Source organism: Cryptomeria japonica, chromosome 2 (genome assembly GCF_030272615.1).
Source record: "Cryptomeria japonica chromosome 2, Sugi_1.0, whole genome shotgun sequence".
NCBI classification, from domain to species: domain Eukaryota; kingdom Viridiplantae; phylum Streptophyta; class Pinopsida; order Cupressales; family Cupressaceae; genus Cryptomeria; species Cryptomeria japonica.
The window spans coordinates 624,538,585-624,561,812 of NC_081406.1; the positions used below are offsets into that span (position 1 = coordinate 624,538,585).

Below are 23,228 nucleotides of genomic sequence, written 5' to 3' on the forward strand. Positions count from 1 at the left end.
TCTGTGAATCATAATTTTTAATAACCCAAAAAAAACAGCGAGCATGAATGGCATAGGAATAGAAAAACATAAATACTTCCCAACTAAGATTATTGATTTACTAGCGTGTGATCAGTCTTCAAAAACTAGATATGTAAGATCAAATATCTAACTAGCACAATCTAGACCACTAAATTTGAAGAAGGAATTATTAAAGTTGATGCACAAACACTAAGAACAATTTGTTACATGACTTTTGACGAGCGGTAATCAATCCCATTTTACCTAATCAATTTGTGCAGCTACAGAACAAGAGAAAAAAACTGTTAAATAAAGAAAATCCTTCCAAGTTTCAAATGGCTAAAATTGCTAAATAATACACTTAAATGCAACTAGAATCTACTTCCAAGAAATACCAATTCTATAACCAGCCAGAAACTGGAGCATCTCTAACAAACAATCATATCAAATCACTAGACCTCCGCCGACTCCTACGCCTCCTCCTGGCAGGGCTTGTGGTCCCTTCTCTGGCATCACTACTCACAGACAAATTACCTTCAGAAGCAGGACTTCCATGAAAATTTTCTCCCCATGGCACTTGCCTAGCAATTGGAGACATTCCTAACCTGTGATAACCTCTAGCAAGGCCCCTCAGTCTTGAGGGAATGTTTCTGCTATTTGTGATGTTGGCAGATGGACCAAATGCCTGAAATAAAAGGAAGACATTTAGCCAATTTCGCTCATCACCTGGGAAATCCAGATCATCTCCTTCATTGCCAATATTGCCACCCTCAATCACGTAGTCGCCAAGTACCAAAGCACCCGGCATTGTTGCCCGAATAGTGCTTATAACATCATCATGGTCACGCTGTCGCTCCAGTCTTCGCCAGTTTCTTTGACGATCAGGGTCTATTTCTTGTGGACGAGCCAGTGGATGTTCATGCCTTGCATGCTTCCTAAGCTCTTCATAAGTTCCCACAAATGAGCATGAATCCTGTGAGCAGCTCCTTGTCTTGGCATTTAAATATTTACGAGCTGCTTCCACAACTGTCCAACCTTTAACTTGACCCCTACAGAGAGGGCAAGCTAACTCTGGTGCTTCCCATTTCTCTCGTGGTCTGTTTAAAGTTGAATCCAGAGGGGGAGATAAATCTTCTTCTACAGATGCATCTTCACTGTCTGAGACTGGTCTTGGAGGTCCAAACACCTGAAAATCTGAAGGACTTATATTATCTGAGGTGTCATGCTCCAAATGTGTATGGGCCATTGGTTCCAATCTCGATGCAGAGCTTTCAACAGAATTCTCTGGAGCATTTATTGATGAGGATTTTGAATATGCCTTCCTGAACTGGTCAAGGCAATTGGAATGCCTGTAGCTAGTCGCACACATGTAAGGGCGACATCCTTTATCATGTGACGAGCACAAAAGAAGAACAGCATTGTGAGGGAAGTCCATACAGACGGCACACGTTGCATCCTCCCAATCCTTTTTTAAGGAGACATCATGGTTCTCTGGTGCTAATCCCTCTTTATCCTGAGCAATGCTGGATAAGTAAGGAGCCACCCTGGATCTTCTACCAACCAACTCACGGTGACTTCTTGTCTTAGGCATTTTATATTATTACCTGGCAAAAATGCAGGAATAATTATTTGCAGTAGGTCGAGACAAAGGTACTATTATGCAGATCATGATAATTTACTAGAGAGCATTTCAAAATCACCCACAAATTAACTGCATGACAAACTTGTTCCTAACATTAGATTGATTTAGTGCAAAAAGCAAATTGGTTTGCCAAAAAAGTAACTGATGAAAGAAAATAAAGCAAGAGTGCTGTATTTTATAACTTTTAGTAAGTTCAGAGTCACCAGAAGAACCTGATTTGTTAACACTGGCCCAAATGATTTAGAATGTAATCACAGATGGTGAGATACTACTATACATTTATCTACAAAATACTGAGAGATATCAATTTAGAGCTATTTTATTTACTTAAAAATTATTTTATTTAATACATATATGGAGATAAAAAATTTATGTTCCACTTATTTTAAAAATATTATTTTTAATATTAAATATTAATCTTTTGATATATAAATGCCAGCCAAATTTAAGGTGAAAGGTAAAAGTTTTTGTTACCACACTAACACCATTACACTCCACCCCTTGCTGCCATATAAATTACATATCGGCATTAATAATAAAAACAGTTTGATAAAGTCACAGGCTTCTACCATGTTTTACAAGGTTGCAATAAAACCCATACATGACAGAAAATCAAACCAATCTTTCCATCGGATTATCGAAAAAAATGTAATTCAAAAGTATTAGTGAGAAGCAATTTTTGGGTAAAATTTTCTAATTTGAGTCGTGCAATAGAGAATAAAACTTCTGTTGCTACTAGAATGAGTGTTGAACTGACGTTTTGAGGCTTGGCCACCATGGCCCCCAACGGCAAACATGGGCAGATCCCTTCGGTTAGCCAGTGAAATCATTTGTGGGTAAAACTTCCTAACTTAGAAGTAAGTTTTGTTAAGTGAAGTAACAATTGTTCCTAGAATAAAACTAGTATAGATATCTTAAATGCATCTATCTAAAAAAATGCTGAGAAGTATTATTTGGAGCTATTTTTTTTCACTTTATATCTATTAAATAGATTGACATTTATATTTTATTGTATCTACATTGTTTTTTCTTCCGTATACAAATTTTTTATTTTAATTTCTAAAATTCAATAATTTATGGACCAGTCAGCCATCCTTGTAGGCTCTTTATGGACTAACATGCATATGGAGGTTAAACAATGAGAGCTTTTACTTCCCCAAGGTCGTGCAAAAGTTTGCTCCACCATGGTGTCTCATATAATGATAATAGAATTCATTTCTTTGGTCACTCGTCTGCAGCCTTAAATGTATGTAGTACAGCAGAATATCTCTGTGCGGTTAGATTTCAACACATTGGCTGGAGAAGTTGAAAAGTAATAACTAATAAGTTTCAGATTTCATTTCCATAACTTCTTTTTCTTCCCTTTCTGCATGTGTGATTTTGTTTGATGACTTCTTTTTCTTCCCTTTCTGCATGTGTGATTTTGTTTGATGACTTCTTTTTCTTCCCTTTCTGCATGTGTGATTTTGTTTGATATCCAAAAGGAGCCTCTTTTAAATACGGTTAGGGTTTATTATGGTTTATGAAAAGGAATGAACACTTCTTGAAACACCAGCCAGCAGAATTTGAACATTTGAAGGAAAATTCTTCTTCCAGTTTGCAAAAGATGTCCTACATAACTGAACTTCTGTAGATATCTCGTGTATTGAAAAAATGTCATCAATAAATTTATTTCCTTGAAGTCAAAAAGAACTAAGCAAAGCGCTTCCATTAGGTTCCCAATTTTTTTACCTGTGCTCACATTTGTGTTGGTTTTTCAAATAAGCAAAGCGCTTCCATTACCGAGCATCCTCGAGAGTTTTGGATTGCTTAGGGCCCAAACAAAAGATTATTAAAAAGATTCTTTGTCTATCTGTCTATATATATATCCTACATTACAATGTTTTTAAACATTACATGGTGTTGACGGAAGATCAAGATATGTTTATTACAATTTTTATAATTAAAATTCACCTTCTAACCTAACCCATACATTACTTAAGTTTGAAGGGGTGCTATGAAAATTCTTTAAAGGACTCTCCAAAACTTGTCATAACATTTTACACTTACCAGAAGTGACAAAGAGCCTGAGCATTATTTCTTTGCATTTGCTGACTAATGCCCATTTGAGATAAATTTATATTAATTTGTAGTATCTCAAGTATAAGTTCACAAGGAGATTGTTTAACAATTTACCTTATCTATTGTTCAACAAGATGTACAACCCTGCTACGCTAGGAATTCAAATCCATGCTTCGTCTGTGGAACATATGCCTTCACCATTAAACCCATTCAAATCATTCACAACATATCAAATGAATGTGTAAATATACATGATTGAAAATAATTTTAAAAAAATTTCTTCTATTTAGATTCGTACCATGTTTATCAATATGGTATGGGAGCAGTTTTCACTCTTGAGCTTGTGAAGATCTTGTGTCCAAACTTTTTTAGGCATATATCCTAACCATAGAAGTAGTTCTTGGACTTTAGATCTTACCTTGCCAAGAAATTCCTGAAATTAGATCTAGAGTCTTCAAGATTCGACAAAAAATAGTTGTTCTTTCCCAAGTTTTTTTCCTGATGGATAGCATTTTATTATGTTTGTATACCACCTCTGCAATTTCTTTGTCATTCTTTCTACAATATTTTAAATTTCAGTCTAATTTTTAGGGTTTTCAGCACCAAACTTTCGGGTTTTTCAACAAGCAGCAAATTGTTTTTCTGATCTCCGCAACGAATTTTAGGGGCTTTACTTTTTCAGCAAGCAGCAAATTTGAAGAGTTCTTTTACATTTGAGCCTGAAATGGCAAACGCAATCAACAGGATGCAGTACATATCAGATCAGGATGTGATATCCATGTAGAAACATGTTCACAAAAACCAGGGCATGTTGCATCATGCATCAAGACAACTGCAAATAACATTTGAAACGGTGATATTTCTGAATTTTCAAAACAAGCCCTGTTTATGGCCAATCATGCAATGAGGTCTAGCAATTCATCACAGTTGACAACTACTAAAACTGTCCAAGCTTACATAACACAAATAGATAGTAATTCAGTTCTCACTTGGAACTTGCTGACAGTATTGAATTCCAACTACACCAATGACATTTTACTGAGGTTCAGAGTCCAAAGACAAACAACTACTAAGACTGTCCAAGCTTAGCTGTAGAAAAAATCTACAGGGGATAACATACATAACACAATGGAGGCAGTAAATCTCTCTGACACAAGGATTATACCTAACAGCAACATGCTAGCCCTGCAAACAGTAAAGCCTGATAGCCTTATGGCGAGGAAAGTGTTTGTATTTTGTTATTGATTTTGAAGTCAAAATATGTAGTAATGCACAATGCAGTGTGCACTGTATACAGAGATCTCAAAATTAATGAAAAAAATCCATATTTCATAATTCATGGTTTACATTCTTCCTTAATATCGCTCACACTCTCTATGCAATTGGAAAAGCCTTCAAAAATATAAAAAACATTAGTTATATCTCTTCTTTTTACCTGCATTTTTTAGGTTCCCAATTTTTAATTCAAATTATCTTTTATCTTTTGGTATGCCAAGAAATTCCCAAAAAAAATATTTGCTCCTATGATCCTAACAACATATACATTTTGTTAACTTGTCCACTATCCATTTAAAATTAGTTATCATGAGATCATAGCAACAACTCCATTTAAGGACATTATTCTTTCGCATGATATGATAATACACACATTCTGTTATGCTCGTTTGCTTTCAAATGTTCAAAGCAGTTCTTTTTGCAAGAACATGCAACGAGTAGAGATCAAGGAAAAACATTAAAAAAATATAAGATTTGATGTGTAGATGACTAGAAATTTAATATAAATATCAGAGATATCAGATGCACCATAAAAAATTTGGTAGGCAGTTAAACATCTGTTCTTAAGAACTATTCCTTTTTCTGTGGCTATAGGGGAATTTCATCACCATGAGTGGGTCTTTCCATCCTTTGAAACCTATCATATTGTTTACTATATTTGATTGAATCCTCATGTAAAATAGACCAATAACAGATTGTGTTGAGTATCTTTAGGGCAATCATTTTTGCAACAAAGTATCCTCAGCAGGTCTCAAAGGATAAACTGGAAATTAAGCAACTGCTCACTAAGGAATAGTGTATACACCCATTAATTTAAGAGAATGGACTAAGGCCTGCAATTAACTTGATGAAGAAGCAATCACTAAGCTTAAATGGCATATAATCTATGTTACCACATCTACCAGGGGGCCAAACAAAGGGAGCTAAAGATTGATCATCTAAAGTTCCATAACGTTTGCATTTCCAAGTGTCCATTACCTGCCAAGAAAATCACTAGAGATCATTTTATTAAAGAGGTAAATTTTTGTTTTTCTTTCCCCTGCAAAAAAATCTCTTGCTTTGATTTTCTAAGTTTCTTACATTTTTCTACAAATGTATCGCTAAGTTTAAAATTATGAGTTAGATTTTCTATTTTTATTTTTTGTTTCAAAAATTTTATTTGTTTTTAATGTGTTTATAAAATTTCTTGAAATAGAATTTACAGTGGCAGCTAGTTTTAGCTCCACAAACCAACCTAAATTAGAAGCAAATACATGTTCTCCTCTCTGAAATTATGTTGATATGATACATTCAATTCCAAGAGTTGGGGGTTATATTTGGATTTGAAAGAGGTGTGATGACAAGTATTCAAGTTCCTATAGTCAGATGAAAGCACATTTGTGTGCAATTCCCGAGCTAGGCACGAAGTTTGCCCTAGCATATATTAATGAATAGGAGCAAACAAATGAACTCACAAACCATAGAGAAAATCATCCTTCAGCAAAGAGAAGATTAATGGGAACGAAGCCCCCTACGACCCCATATAATCCCAAGGTTGTGGTGGAGAGACACCCATATTTTGCTACTCCTAAAGAATGACTCTGAATAAAAGACCAAAGGGACCTTTAGAAATGACATTTCAAAATGAGACTCCAGACATTGCCAATCAACACATAGCCAAATGTATTTATGCAAATGGGTTCGCCTTCGATGTTGTTCACACACCATTTGGTAGGAAATGGTGACAAAAATTAATAAGGGTACAAGAGCCCAAATAGGAAGTTGCATGGCACCTTATTGGACAAAGAAATCAAACTAGTAGAAGATTCATTGAGACCCAAAAGGAATTCATGGTTTGAGACAAGGGTGTTCTTTGCTTTCAATAGGTGAAAAGAAGCTAAAAATTGGCCTTGGATCAATGTCATAACAATAAAGGGCAATGTTTTTAGAGTCATGGATTGTGAAGGGGAGATTAAGGGTAGGCAATTTATTGCTAACATTCTCATCACAATCATTGAGGAAAAAAGACCTTATGATGTTGTTTAAGTCATAAGGAACAACAAAAAAATTGTTGAGTTGCTAGGTTAATAGTTGAGCAATGCTATCCACACATCTTTTGTACACATTGTGTGATCCACTTTTTGAGTAATATATCACATTTTTTTAACTTAGTATCTAATTCTTCTTTAAAGTTTGTTTTTAAATTATTTTATTTTTTATTTTTGAATAGGCTGTTGAAACCCATATCACCTCCAACATGACCATCCTGAAACAACTTGTAAAGATTCCAAAGGCACTTTCTAGTGTGGTCATTGGCCAAACTTGCTCAATATGGAGGCAAAGCAACACTAATAAGGCAGCAGATACTAATTAGATGATCCTAGAAGACTCTTGGTAGGGCTGTGTGGATTATCTCCTTATATTTGCCAGTCTGTTTTGAGAGTGATTCATTGTACTAACAAGGACAAGCCTTGCTTCGTAAAAATATATAATGGTATCTCCTTTGCATTGAATCCAAAACATCATAGTGCTAAGATTATTTTTATGCCAACAAGGATAGCTCCATATAGATATTATTAAGTCACTGAAGGGTACAATGCAACATTTCATAGACTCTTCCTTGAGCCTAATTTGCACGTTGTAGTCAAGTGTGACTGCATTGATGTTGTACACTCCCATGATCAAAGTAGTAAGGCTCTTAGTAATAAGTTCAAGAAGAATGCTCACAATTGGTGATATGTCCATTGCAAACAATTCCAACACCTACAACCCATCACAATCAAAATTTTATTGAATTTTTTTATTTTTTAATCTTTAACATTTTATTTATAGATTTTTAAACATTTAAATTTTATCATGTATAGCCTCTATCTCTCTACTTTGTCTTCATAGGTTGCTAATTCATGTAAAGCATAGCGAATTGCACTCAAAAGGGGCAGAGAACTTAGTGCATGTGCCTTCAAACTTACACCTCCTCTCTCACAAACATGGCTACAAAGAAAGGGGCGTGGAGTTGTAGGATATGGAGTCAAAGCACACTAACTTGGATGTCCACTTCCCAACATGTTGCACTTGAGGAGTCTAAAAACAAGCACACTTTGAGTGTAAATGGCAATAGCATTGCTTATTGGTTCTTCAAATGTTCCTATGTCATATAATGTCAACGATGATGATAACATTGATGTTTTAAAAAATCCATATGAAATTGATAACTAATTGTTGAATTTGATATTACTATTTTAATATTGATCTTGAAGTTTGAACGATGAATATTATATAGCATTTATGACCTACAAAACCCGGGGACGCGTCCCCTACCTGAAAATCCCCGTCCCAGTCCCGGGGACGTTTCGGGGACTTGGGGACGGCCAGGGGACGTCCCCCCCCCCCGTCCCCAAATTGTCAGAATTTTGAGGGGACGTCCCCGAAACGGGGGGATGGCTAGGGACGGCTTGGGGACGGATTGGGGACGGCTAGGCATCCCCCACATCTAGAGCTAGGGAAAAATATTAAAAAAAAAAGTCGTATTTTCAATTTTTTTTTAATTTTTCTAACATGGGCCCTCTATATTGAAAAAATTTAAAAAACGACTATCAATTTTTTTATTATTGAATTTGAATAGTTATGAAATCAAAATACGACTATCTATATTTTATTATTTTTCTAACATGGGCCCTCTATCAAAAATTAAAAGGCAACATTAAATTTATTAATTCATATCAAATATTTATAATTTTAAATTAATTCATATTATAAATTTTAAAATTTATAAATAGAAAATAAATTAAATAATAAAATATTATACTTTGCTTTCTAGTATTTACTTGGTACAATTTTGATTTCCATATCGCAATTGACAATGAAACAATATGGCAGCAGTGTGGCCTTTGGGCATTTTGTATGTTATTTCTTTAATATCTATTAAGATATGCATATTGACAATGTGAATGAATTGAAATTCTGAATTATGAGTGCATATTGAGTATTGAGTCTATTGATAATGTTGTATGTTCGATGCTTGCATTCTAAAATGTTTTCATAGTATCATACACATGCTATATCCATGTTTTCATATGAATATAATGTACAGATGCATGCTTTATCCATGTTTTCATATGAACATTTAGAATTTTCCTATATATTTTAAATTTTCCCTATATTTTATATAGCCGTCCCCTTTGCTGTCCACCCCCATCCCCAAATTTGACAAAAAAAATTGCCGTCCCGGAAACTCATCCCCCCGTCCCCCCGTCCTTGGGGTAACGTAGTTTATGACTTATGTTTTAAATGACATTCAAGTTTATGGTTCTACTGATTCTCTCTCTCTCTCTCTCTCTCTCTCTCTCTCTACACACACACACACATGAACCCAAAACAAACCCAACCCCCAAAAAAAATTGCCCAGTCATATAACGAAAACAGCTGAGTAAATTACAAAACTTAAACAACCAACCAGAACAGTCTTATCAGTCTGCTTTAATTATATTGTTAAGCACTTGCGTTATAGTGCTCTTGGCTAATATAATTAGGCATTTTATTTAAAAACATTAGCAGAATGATTGCCAAAGTCCATGGTGAAGAAGGAAGGCACTCTCTGATTCTTGTAACTAAATCAACAATCCACTTGCCATTGCCAACAGACTTAAAGCTTTCCTAACCACCCCACAACACCATCAGAGGAATTGAAGACGGATTTAGTTATCCTGCTCCACCTGCCTGATTTTAACCGAATCAGGCAGGCAAGAATCAAATCAGTGATCCCATCCAAGAAAGTAACAGATAGCTTACCCCATAGCAAGTGGCAAGGACATAACTTACGAACAAGAAGTCTACAACAAAAGCAAATGTAGGCTACCCCTAATAGAGACAATCATTCTGACAATCCCTAAGAACCATAGGAAACAAATATCCTCCAAAACTGAAGCGCCGCATTCCATCTCTAGGATCTTTTCCACACAGGAAAAAGAAACTACTGCAGCATAAATAAATCATCTGGATGTTCATTATTCATCAAAATGGTAGCAGAGATAATGAAAACACATGAATAAAACTCAGGTTTCAGCCCTTCCCAAAAGGCAACAACCATCCACAACATTATAGAATACAAGACCAGAATTGTAAAAAGAATTTTACTACCACCTATCATAAGAGACAGACACCATGAAACAAGAAAATTCAGGGTTTACAAAATGTCTAAAATATCAAATTTAACACTTCAGTGGCTGCAAAACAAGGAGTGCAGATGGAAAGCCTGCAAAAAAGAAGAATCCCAAGCACACTGAATGCAGAAACAAATGAAAAAAAAAGATGTAAGAACAAAGCATGCAAAGGATTTGTGTTATGTCAGCCCCATCAAAGCCAGTGATATCTATGACCAAGAAACACTGCCAGTTGCCAAAGAAAATGTTGCAAGACAAGCATCCAGATATCGGTCCAAATAAGAGAATATGCCCAGACTCCATTTCATTATACTTGCATGAGTCCACATCATTCTCCACAAAACAACACCTCCACCACTGGGCTCCATGTAATACACTAAAAACTGCCATCAAGATTTTGGAGGACGGAGCATTGTATATACCAAAGATGCAAAACTCACCTATGACTTGCCGAAATCGAGAGCATTGTTTATACCAAAGATGCAAAACTTGCCAATGACTTGCCAAAATCGAGAGTGCTCTCAAGTCGAATCCACAAGCAAGTCACTTGCCAATATACTTGCGAACAGGTTTAGCAATGGTGCACAACCGTTTTTTGCCAAAAACTTCCAAAATCGTGTGAGCTAAACTCCAAAAGATTGTGACTTCAAACTCATAAAATTTAAAACGAAAAGTGTTTTTATATAGGGTTTTTATTATCTTCTTCACAACAGGATTGGAGACGGAGAAGAAACGCAATTGAGTAGTCAAAACTTAGAAGGGCATGACGCAACTAGAACAGATTTCTAGCATAGTCGCACAGATTTCAAGGCATTTTATTGTAAAATTGTTTCAAGTTAACAATTTTAATATATTTAAAGTATTTAATGTATTTAAAGTTGTTAAAAAACATTTATAATTGTTTCATGTTAACAATTGGCATATACAACAGATTTGCTTGCTAATCACGAAGTTAATCAAGCAGAAAATGAGATGATCACTCGAACCTAGGACCTTCCATACGCTGCTGGAGTGCTCTACCACTGAGCTACTGGCCCCTCTTGGACCAGTCCATCGTTGGTCCGAGTGTGGCTTATTTCCAACACCAACACCCCCCCTTAAGCCACACCTCTCGTGTGCTTGGGGCTCCTAGCCTAGACCTGGCTCAGATACCATGTTGAGACATGGACCAGCTAGGACTCGAACCTAGGACCTTCCATACACTGCCGGAGTGCTCTACCACTGAGCTACTGGCCCCTCTTGGACCAGTCCATCATCGGTCTGGGTGTGGCTTATTTCCAACACCAACACCCCCCCTTAAGCCACACCTCTCGTGTGCTTGTGGCTCCCATCCTGGACCTGGCTCTGATACCACATTTCTCATTATGGATAGGGCTTGATGAGATATTATCATAAGAAGAGACAAGATTAGAAACTTAAAGACGGCCAAGAACTACGTTTTATCTAAACCTAACACCTCTCGTGTGCTTGTGGCTCCCATCCTGGACCTGGCTCTGATACCACATTTCTCATTATGGATAGGGCTTGATGAGATATTATCATAAGAAGAGACAAGATTAGAAACTTAAAGACGGCCAAGAACTACGTTTTATCTAAACCTAAGATAGAGATGCAACATGATCGGATGGCGAGGATTGGCAGTTGTGCTTACCTCCCGTTGCCAAAATGTATGTTTTGGAGAAATGACACATCATTCACTGCAAGATTAATCAGTCATTGTATAGATGCTGAGGTGAAGTGAAAGAGTAATGCAAGGAAAATGTATGGGAATCTTGCAAGCTTTTCAGATAGCTTATGGATCATCATTGTGGATAGGAGTGTCAGGATAGACTTGAATTGAAATCCCATTTTATGAATGGCATCCAAGGCATACTTGTGACTACCTGGCAAGCAAAGAAGAGGGAGAAACATAAGTTACGGACACAATAAACCAGGCCCATAGGATTCTAATGATTGTTGTTAGATACTCAAGTGTTGCAACATCTATGGGGACCAAAAAGATATATCTTTTGATTAAGAATTATCAGACAAAGTTAATTTGCAAGAGTTGTTGTGGCGGTTTGTGAAGTAAAAAAACCAATGGACCAAAATCCAAACTAAGATTTTGGGAACAAGATGTAACACACCAAAAAAGAAACAAGATCGAAGCAAACCAAAAATGATAGTCCTAGATTATCGAATCGAATAATGTGGGTGAAATAGATTAGAGGATAGGATGGAGTATGCATAAATATGGACATTAAGATCAAACAGAACAGTTGTGGAATAGGCATACGCCTTGAGAGGTCGAGGGTAGTAAAGGAAGGAAAATGGTGTTTTATTTGAAGCAGACTGTTCTTGCTTAGAGGAATCGAAGGAAGATCAATGTAGATGCTTGTTTAGATGTGAGAATGATTGGACCATGAAAGCTATCTTTCTAGTTGTGGGGGGTGGCTTTGGAGGTAAAGGGCACGTACATGACGAACTAATCTACAAATAATTCTCCTCGATTGTGCAAACATTGGGTTCCAGTGAATGTGGTCGCAAAATTGGAAGTCAGCTAGTGGTAAATACAATTGGAATACTATTTCTAAAGCACTTGATGAAATTGAGGAAGGTATTGTTACGAGCTTAGTCACCACGTTCGCTGAATTTTCGGCTTCAGGTTTGAAATTTGACGAACTTACAAAAAATGTATGAGTTCGCAAAAGTTCATCTTAAACTCGAAGGATAACAAGCAAAGGTATTTTCCAGTAGTGGATTCCAGTAGTGGATGACCAGTTCACAGTTGCCGCCGAGAGGTATGAAGGTCATCGAAGGGCCACAAACCAACGGGATGCCTTGCCATTGGTAGGGTTTGTAGACAGCTGCGCTGAGAAAAGGTGCCAGCAAATATAAACGTTAATTTAAATCTTAATATTAACAAGCCTTTACAAAGTTGCTTGATTTAAATATAAAAGTTGCTACCGGATATAAATGTTAATTAATATTAAAAATTTGAAGCAAAACTTAACATATATAAATATAAAGTCTACCTTGATAAACATTTTTATATATTAATATTTACTATAAAAGTTGCCAGATTTAACATTTAATATATTAAAAATTAAATATTTTAGAATATTATTTTTAATTATTAAATATATTAACAAGCCTTTACAAAGTTGCTTGATTTAAATATAAAAGTTGCTACCGGATATAAATGTTAATTAATATTAAAAATTTGAAGCAAAACTTATATAAATATAAAGTCTACCTTGATAAACATTTTTATATATTAATATTTACTATAAAAGTTGCCAGATTTAACATTTAATATATTAAAAATTAAATATTTTAGAATATTATTTTTAATTATTAAATATATAAAATTTGACAAATTAAACAAATTTAATATTTTGTTTATTCTCATCTTTTTTAGATATATTATTTATATTTTCTAAAAAAACAAATTTATATAAAATGAATTTAATGATGATTTTTTTTTTAATATTTTTCGCTTGCTGAATTTCATCTGAATTTTAATGTTGGTGAATTCGAACTTGAACACGGGTTACGGGAATGCTAGCTAGAACCTTTGACATGGAAAAGAAAGGAATGAAAGTAAAAATGCAGAAAGCTTGGTCAACATTTAAATATTGTATAGAATGGGATGATTTTTCCCCCACTAAACCAATTTCTGGAAGCAAATACCGATTTGTTCTCTTAGGTGGAATCTAGTAGGGTTATAGACTATGGTGTTGGGATTAGCTTCTTTGGGCACCACTTTCCCTTATGCAATTTTCTCTATTAATAATAAAAGGGAGCTACCCCCATACTAGTAGTATATTTAAAATAACAAATATATATTAAAAAACATTTATAATTGTTGCAAGATAACAATTTTAATAGATTTAAAGTTTTTATAATTGTTAACATTTATAAAAATACATGTTAAAAAAACATTTAAAATTGTCAACAAATATGCTTAAAATTGTTAACTTAACATTACAAATATATTTCTCAACTCGCCAATATAAATGATAACTAATAAATTAAAATATCTTATATAATCAACCATATTATCACAAAATCAAGGCAAGAGAATGAACAAGAATGCACAGGTAAGAGAATTGAAAGCTTCACATGTTATCTAGTTCTAGAGACAGAATACAAAATATGATAGCAATGACTTAGAGGGTAAAAATCAGTATATGTTCTACAAATTCGGTGTATATGTGTGTTTTTAAGAATATTTTAAAAAATTATATATTTTCAAATGTTCAATAAATTTGCTGACTTATTGCAGATTTTTTTCTTGAGTTTTTTGGCTAGTCCCAAGTTTCTAAAAATTTTGGGCCATCCAAATCATTCTTGAGTCCCAGTTTTTCAACTATGGTATATACTATATACTATATACTATATGGCATTAGAGTCAAGTTCCAAGCTAACAACGAGCTTGAGGACAGAGCCAATCACACGATTGCAGTCAAAAAAATATACAATCAATATTAATGAAATAACCTCAATCCCACAAAGAAAAAGAAACCATGGATTGCTTCCATTAATCTAACCTCCAAAGGTCTGAGGACTTGTGTTGCTCTTCAAATTTCTCAACGTAATCTGTCATGGCCTCCTCTTCTGTGTCATCTTGGGGCTTATCTTTCTCAATTTCTTCTCCCTGCTTATCCTTCAATGTATCCTCCAAATGCATACCCTTGTGCATTAAGGTTACAGCTTCTTGTTCTCTATTTCTTTCTCCAGCTCATCCTTCATTGTATTCTCCAACATTTGATGATCACTCCCAAAAGCATACCCTTCCATTGGAGACCTCAAATATTAGCATTCCTTTTTTATTCATGTTGAATTTCAAGAGAGGTCCCTCCTCCTCTGGAGTCATCAAATCATTTCCCCACTAAAATTCTTATTCTACAATCATCCTCCCTTTTGAATTTGCTACATCTGTCATGGATCTTTATTTGTTTTCTCTTGGCCTTGCAGCAAATATATTTTTTTGGATTTCAAAAGTCTTTGGTTTCAACTTCCTTAATCGATCACGCTTTCAATCATACATTTCTTTTGGAAGCAAGGGATCTCCCTTACAAGGTGAATATTCCAGAAACAAACTGCAATGGAACAATTGCACTTCTATTGGATTAGCTGCTTGTTTACGGCAGTTTTGAGTCACTTTTAGATTATGTTATTTCAACTGTTTTTATTAACCTCTCTAAAGGTTGTAGCTATGGATCGGATACATATCAATTTTTTTGCATCCTTCATATGGTATCAGAGCATCGAGAGCAAATCCCAAACACTGTCATTGCTGATTTTGTTCGATGAAGATCCTAAGGGCATCTAAATGGTACGTTGGTCAAGGATGAAATGTATAAGCCGTTGTTATCTTACTATCCTTTATCTGCTGTGTGAGAAATTGCTTACTACTGCAAGTTACTTTTCCTTGCTGCCATTGGAGCTGTTGCAGCTGCAATCAGAAGCTGATCCAGATGCAATCAAAATTCTTGTAAGCACGCATTGGGATAAGGCAGTGAGGGTGCATCTACTGCAGCTGTCACAGCACGTTTCTAAAGGTAGGTATGAATTTTACACAAATTTATTGAGTATGTGCTGTTTAATAAGTTCATTAGGGAGTTATAAGGAGTCAAAAAAAAATTAATAAAATTATGAGTGCAAACCTTTGAAACTGTTTACATCTGATGGAGCAATAAGATTTTAAAATCAGAAAAATAGTTACAATTGCTAAGTTTGAAGGGTACGAATTTCATACACGGCAATTAAAGATACAATTACCTCTAATTGGAAAAGATCTATGGGAGATTGCGAGTAGAACTATTAGAAAACTACAAGATGTAGATGAAGCAATAAAAAAGATGGCTAAGATAGTAAGGCCACAGCATTGATTCGTCTTGGTTTATCTAATGCATATTTGCACCAGGTTGATCTAACAAAGACATCAAAGTAAATATGTGAGGGGCTTAATTCTTTCTTTGATTCACAAGCTTCAAGTGTTCAAATGTCCATAAAGCATGAACTTTTTGGTTTGACGATAAAAAGGGGAAACAATATTGTTCAAGATATCGAAACATTCTGTTCCCTGCTTAAGCAACTTGTATGTGTAAACTCTAAAATCAATGATAATGTTGCTAAAGCAATCTTACTAAGTAGCATCCCTTCAAGTTTTGATCATATTCTTTTTAAATTAAACAAAATGAATCCAAGTTTTGAAATTCTTCTTTAATTGATGAGGAAAATGAAGATAGAAAAAATCATTTATTTATTGAAAAAACAGTAACTACTTAGATTGTTAAGAAGAAGTTTAACATGTCAACAGAGAAAAAATTCAAATGCTATTATTGTCAAACAGGTGGACATGTTCAAACAAATTGTATTCAACGGACCAAAGATCTCATTCAATGGGAAGTTGAAATAAAATAAAGTTCTTGCTATAACCAAAGGTGAAACACGATATTGTGGTTTTGCAGTGCATGAGAAAGACTCACCCCACTATGATATTGATGAGGATTATGTACTTTAGAAATCAAAGCAAGGTCCTATTGGAGGTTGGAGGAAATAGAGGCAGAAGAGCATCTATCATCCCAATCTAGCTTCTCGCTCAAGAATGATTCATTGCATGAGGAGCACCTTTTCATTTGTGTCCCTTCAAGGAGCAAAGGGGGGTTAGACTTTTCTTGTGGGTTCACTTGATGTATCTACATTGGTTTAGGTTTTGTACAACAAAGGAGGGATTGTTTTCACAATACTGAAGAAGGGATTTAACACACTTAGAGAAGATGTTAACTCTCAGAGGAGAGTTTTTCTCTCATCTGCAGCACTGAGGAGGGATTTTGACACACTCAGAGGAGATGTGGACTTTCAAAGGAAAGTTGTTCTCTCAAGTTTGGGAACACTTGATGTTCTCTCATGTTGTGCAGAGATTTGCAAGTTCTACAATCAGGAGATTCGCTGATGGAGTCAGACTGGTGTTTCTTACATGAGCGAGCAGGATTGCTGAAGGTGCTTCATCAAGTCTCCAAAAGGGTTGTTGTGATTCTTGCAGTGTTCCACCCTTTGTTTGAATTAATGTAAGGAGGGGGAAAATGTTGGATTCTTACATTAACATCTTTGTCTTGGCCACTTGGTTACCACAGTTTTGGGTTAGTTTTTTATTCTGTTATTTCAACTGTGTTCCACCCTTTGTTTGAATTAATGTAAGGGGGAAAATGTTGGATTATTACATTAACATCTTTGTATTGGCCACTTGGTTACCACAGTTTTGGGTAAAAAATTTATTCTGTTATTTCAACTGCTTGTATCAACCTTTTTAAAGGTTGTAGCTTTGAATCGAATACATATCAAGTTTTTTGCATCCTTCAACTTCAAATCTATTTGTTGTGGTTCAATAATTCCACGTCTTAGAGCAGAGTATGAAACTTTTTGGGTGGGGTACCCCAAATCCAACAGTACACAAACCTAAGCAAAGTTAGCAAAGGCCATGAGCAGCCAGAAATCATCATTGACAATAAGATTTCCAATCTATTCAAATATATGCACTTCATAGATCATTGACGAAATCAACAGCCTGACCCAGTCTGTAGTTCTAATACACCTCTTACATAGGTTTTAACTTTGAACCCAAGGTGGACCTTAATGAAATTCTACACTTCCAAAAAAAACATCACCCTCCTTTTCTCCATGGAAAAAAAATTAATGAAATATACCCGAGGACATCCAAATCATATTCCTCTTTATTTTTTCAACTCTTCTTTGCCCAAGCATTATTAAAGATTGTCAATAGGTTGTTGAAACCACCTGCTGCTATCAGCATGATTGAAAACTGTCTCACAGACACTCCTCTATTGCTTCCAAACATGAATTTCAGTTATTGTAATTTCATTGACCCATTGTTTGTCAACCATCACCATAATCTTGGATTGAGAATAAGCATCAGTACCAGTAAGAATTTGGCAGAAAGGAATGATTTGGTAAACCAAACTTAAAAAATTCCCTCCTTCAATTGCAATCCCGAATCCTGCCTGCAATGATCCCAACAATTTCAAATCTGAATCTAACACACCCAGAATCAAAATCTAGAGGATTCAAGAACGCATACAGGAAATCCTGAAAGAGAGAATAGATAACTCAATTTTCCTTCTAATGTCCTTTTCCACATGTCAGTCTTGAACTATGAATCCAGTTTACAGCCATTAATTCAAAAGAATTTAACACACGAGATAACCGGTAGGTCTAAAAACTGAATGGTCGATGCATTCTCATAGTCTTTTTATGTTTCTGACCATGACAAGAACAATATCTATGTCAATGTTCAAGGTAGCCAAGCTGAATGATTGAATGCATTCTCAAAGAGTAAATGATTTTTTGTACCATTAAATGAATGATACCTATGCCAATGTTCAAGGTTTAAAATGATACAACCATACAAAAAGGAGTCATTTACAGTGTAACTTGCAGAACTAGTACATTTGGAAAAATGAAGTAAAGTTTTCTACAGACAAACCTTATCAACAATCATCACATGAATATGCAGATGTTCAAAGTTTAGAATGAGCAAAATGTTTAAAGAAGAACCATTTACAGTGAAGTTAACAGAACTACTACATCCAAGAAAAGACAGTAAATCTTCTACAGACAAAGTTTATGGGCATATTAAGGTCATTGGAGAAAGTAAATGAAGTCCAACATTTCATAAAATCAACCTGCAATGGGAGGAGATGTGAACATTATGTCAGCAAAAAGAAAATACAATCTGCCATCATCAATGTCATTCCTATGGCCAGCATTCAACCCTCCCATAGAGGGTGCCAAGTTTAAGTTGCAAATCATATCTGTCGATCATCCACAGACTTTATGTCTAAAAGTGCTTGACAAGCAAGCTCAATCAAAATTCAAAATTTTAGTAAATCCAGTTCAATTTCATAAGTGTAATGCCCCTTGCCTAAACTGTGAAAACTGTAGATAAAAAGCTTTCTCACACCTAGGTAAAATTGTCTTGCCAGGCCTAAATAACTATTTCTATATTCAGCAAAGTGATAATATTCAAACTCAAGTGTGTTAACTATTATTGAGCCTGTTTTAGACATCCTCCTATGCATTAAAAAAGGTACAGCTTCATTTCACAAAAGCATCAGAGTCACAATGGGGGAGTTTGATACAATGGCTACTCTTCTCACCATATAGAAGTTTACAGGCAGAAACTTTTATAGCTGGAAAGTAAAAAGTGCAGTTCCACTGTTATTTATGTTGAAATTCTCAAGGCAAATATGGTAATTCTCATGGCAAATATGCTCTATGGAAGTTAAAGGGTGCTCAGCTAATGCAGACTTGATTAGTCTTTCCAACCATGCTCCTTTACCTTGGTATTAATGGAAATGCTTGTGACACCAATGATAAAGAAATAAATTTTCTTACCTAGCAAAGCAAAGCAAAAGCTCGGTGCAAGAAGAACCAGTTCCAGTTCCAGCAAAGTCAAAGTAAGCAAATTTGTAACTACTATGGAATATGAGATCATCAATCCTAGAAGTGTAAGAAAAGCAAAATACCTAACAAATGTACATCAACCATAGAAGTGAGAGAAGAGGGTAAAATAACTATTAAATGTATATAAATCCAAAAAGTTTCGTAAGAGTGCAAAAAACCTACTAAAAGCAAAAATTAAAGAAATAGAACCACTCATATAAGGGTTGAATAAGATCTAAGGAAATTAAAAAGCATACCATCGAGGAAGATATGAAAATGGGGTGCAAACAATTTTTTCTTGGAGATAGTGTTGGATTACCTAGCAAAGAAAAAGCTTGGTGCAAGTAGATCAAGCTCCAGTTCGAGTAAAGTCAACATGATCAATAATTGATGAGCATATCATGACTACTATGGAGAATTAAGTCATCAATCCTAGAAGTGTAAGAAAAGTAAAATACCTACTAAACATACATCAATCATAGAAGTGAAAGAAGAGAGCAAAATACGTATTAGATGTACATCAAACCTAAAGAGTGAGAAAAGAGCAAGAAAAGAGCAAAAACACAAATAAAAGAAATGGAAGCACTCATATTAGGGTTGAATAAGATTACTAAGGATCTCCTATAACTTAATATTAATGAATGGTCTCTGATGGAACTTGTTGAGCTAGTTGGTATGCAATGTTCACTATCTCCAATATTGCATTAGGTCCCCACAGTTAGGTTATCAAACATTGACTGTAAAATACAGCAAAGTGTCTCCCAGATACAAATTGATAAATCATATTATTTATTCTTACATTCTGTAGCACTCAGCTAAAAAGGTATTGTAGGAAGCAGCCTAGGTATTGTAGCAATCAGTGGCAAAATGCATTCACAAAATAGTTTATGAACGGATGAACAGGGATACAAAAATCTCTCTTTTCTATTTGAAGTCTACCATGTTTACCCACAAAATTGATGAATATCAAAATGCACATCGTTATTTGTGATGGATGATAAACGTATCGTTGTCAAGACATGTCACAATGGTGAGTGTGACACCGTTACCAGCCACTGGCCACTCAATTGGTGTGCTGCCAGGCATCTGCAGGATAGGTATTCGTTGTGACGATGCAATCTACTCTGGTACTTGTAGCTTCAACAGAAGATACACACCCAAACCATAAAATTTGATTTCCTTAAAGATAGTGATACAGAGAAGCGAGTGATAACAAATTTGAACATAGAGAGGAAGGGTATGGAAAAAATAAAGCCATCTTCTTTGTTTACAGAAGGAAAGCTAATACTAAAGGAAACAAAAGGTTACTATCAAGACCGCCACTACAGAATATTATCATAAAACAAATCACTCTCTAAGAGAAGCTCATTATAAATATGCATCTTCTGGGGAAATCGGAGGAAGCCTCGGCATTGGTAAGCATGAAAAGTGGAAAGACGTGAATAAAGAAAAATAATTTAAGTCCTTCAATCAGGGAAACCTGATAAGGAAGGATGAATAAACATGGAAATTCGAGGATAACGGCCTCATTTAAACTCGCCAAATTGTTGGTTTAAACAAAAGAAAAGCACATAGGTGGTAGGACTACTTGGAGACGTCATTTTATATCTTTCGTGAGCCCCTTATATATAACAGTCCCTTCTCCAAACGAATTTCTTGCCCTATAGCTCGCTTTATTTCTTTTTGTTTCATTGCACATCCGAGGCCAAATTCTCACAATTCCAATATGATAGAGACAACCCCTATCTGGAGGCTCGGCCCACTCAAGCAATTCTTCATTAGCAACACAAGCAAGTCTTGAAAAATATCAAATAAATCTGCGTTTCGAAAGTGCAACACGAATAGTGCCCTAGCCCCTTGAATTAAGCAATCCCAAATAAGAAAACCCAACAAAAAGATCTCCGTATCTCAATATGTGGCATTCGATGATATTACAGAATCCAATTGTCTTTAATAATGCAAATGAGAAAAGAGGCTAGACAGGGTAAATGAGAAACGAGGCTAGACTGGTTTCAATTTCAATTCGTGCAAACTGTGCCATAGACCACAATCGAAGCAAAACAAACCCTCATTCTGGAACATCTCAATCCCTAATTAATTAAAATACCCATTTTGCAGATTCGAATGAATTCCCAAAAGGATGCAAAAGAATGCAAAATGCCATGTGGGTTCAACCGAGAGAGAAAACGTCGTACCGTTGGAGAGAAAGATAGCGGCTTAGATGCAGAATGGCGCACGCAGACGTAGTAGTTCGCTAACAAGATTGTCTTGCCATTTGTTCGTTGATCCGTCGGAAGAAAAATTGTCAGCTTTTAAAGCCTCGAAACCCCGGATTTAAAGCTAACAATAATGTAGTGTTTAATAACTACGACGTTCCTTCCGTTGCAGCGCACATTAACGATCCCCACTTCCTTTCTTTCCTGTAAATGCCAATTCCTCCGCAATTGGAAATGAATAACAACCGAGAAAATTCACCCACGCCCTTCCATTTCGCGCCATGTGACCATCGCGGAAATCTAGATATCCCCGTAGGCGTATCTTTAAAAAGTACAAAATAAGGAGCTATGGCATGTGACCTCTCGCTGTATGAAACTGCCAGGGAATATGCTTGGTGAGAGCTTAGTGACGTGCCGGTACATCATGGAATATGTTCATCTCCAATCGTATCGCGCGTCGCCGTCCTACGCCTTTTATCTTTTTTTTTTTTTTTTTTTAATTATTTCGGAGTTCTTGATTTATCAACTATTGAGATTCTATTTTAGATACCAAAAGTAGGGGGTTCATGTTATTAAATTTGCCAAAATATAATTTCAATTTTTTCTTTTATTTTTTCTTTTCATGGAGGTTCAGATTTGCGAGCATGGCAATCAAGCAAGGACATGAAGTTTGCAAGCACATCAATTCAGTGAGGGCACACCAGTCTAATGAGAGCCTTAACAAAGTAGTTTTAGCTAGTCAAGCAAGGGCACGAAGCCTGCGAGCACACCATCCCAAGACCTTCATAGAGTAGTTTTAGCCACCCGATGCAAGGGCATGAGAGGCACAAGCGTATAGGCTGAAACCTCTTTGGCTAAGAGCCAAGACCTGAGGAGTATCCATTCTGTCAAATTCGTTTGGGACACGATCTCGGCCTCATCCCTTATGATATTGAAGCCTTGCACTCAACAAGACTTGATCCCTAGTGGGGCTTCTTTGGAGCCATTCGATTTCACTGGCAAACCAAGGGCCCATTAACATTTTTTTATTTTTTAATGTGTGGAGTCTTGTGTTAAGTAAGTCTTGATTCCTAGAGAGTTTATTTAAAACCTTTTCAACTTCTCCAATAGATCAAAAGTCTTTAGACAAGCACTGATGGTGAATGAATGAAAGATTTTAACAATGTCCACAAATTATTATGATATTACTATCAGGATTCAACTGTGTAGTTTTCGAGTCAAACTCATTGACCCATGTTTCATGAGTAGTGGTTTACAAGAACCCATCTCTCATGGGAACAAATGGTCCACTTAGCACTCATTGCATCTAGGTGATGCTTCACAGGTGAAGAATTGGGCCTTCCTAGGAGGTCATCCATCCTAGTACTATGGAGTCAGGGGTTGGAATAAAAGAGTGTCATGCAAAACGCAAATACAAAATATAAGGATGACTCATTAGGTTTTATG

The 23,228-nt window shown here is 35.6% G+C and overlaps 1 protein-coding gene across 3 annotated transcripts; it reads right to left on the minus strand.

The window, feature by feature from the left end:
* Window positions 1-291: 291 nt before the first annotated feature.
* Window positions 292-22,087, minus strand: LOC131078679 (uncharacterized). Of its 3 annotated transcripts, none has more exons than XM_058016435.2 (3): window positions 21,762-22,087; window positions 3,818-3,895; window positions 292-1,604 (listed from the first exon to the last, which is right to left on the minus strand). In XM_058016435.2, exon 3 carries the CDS (start codon window positions 1,589-1,591, stop codon window positions 440-442), a length of 1,152 nt encoding a protein of 383 aa, XP_057872418.2. In that variant the 5' UTR covers window positions 1,592-1,604; window positions 3,818-3,895; window positions 21,762-22,087; the 3' UTR covers window positions 292-439. The 3 variants fall into 3 exon arrangements, with proteins under 3 accessions (XP_057872418.2, XP_057872416.2, XP_057872415.2); XM_058016433.2 differs by lacking the exon at window positions 3,818-3,895 and adding an exon at window positions 18,044-18,125; XM_058016432.2 differs by lacking the exon at window positions 3,818-3,895 and having other exon boundaries at window positions 21,762-22,086.
* Between the last annotated feature and the right edge of the window lie 1,141 nt (window positions 22,088-23,228).

What these genes read in the sequence shown, in the direction of transcription:
- LOC131078679 (XM_058016435.2), bottom strand. Translation starts at nt 1,591, where the DNA reads ATGCCTAAGACAAGAAGTCACCGTGAGTTGGTTGGTAGAAGATCCAGG.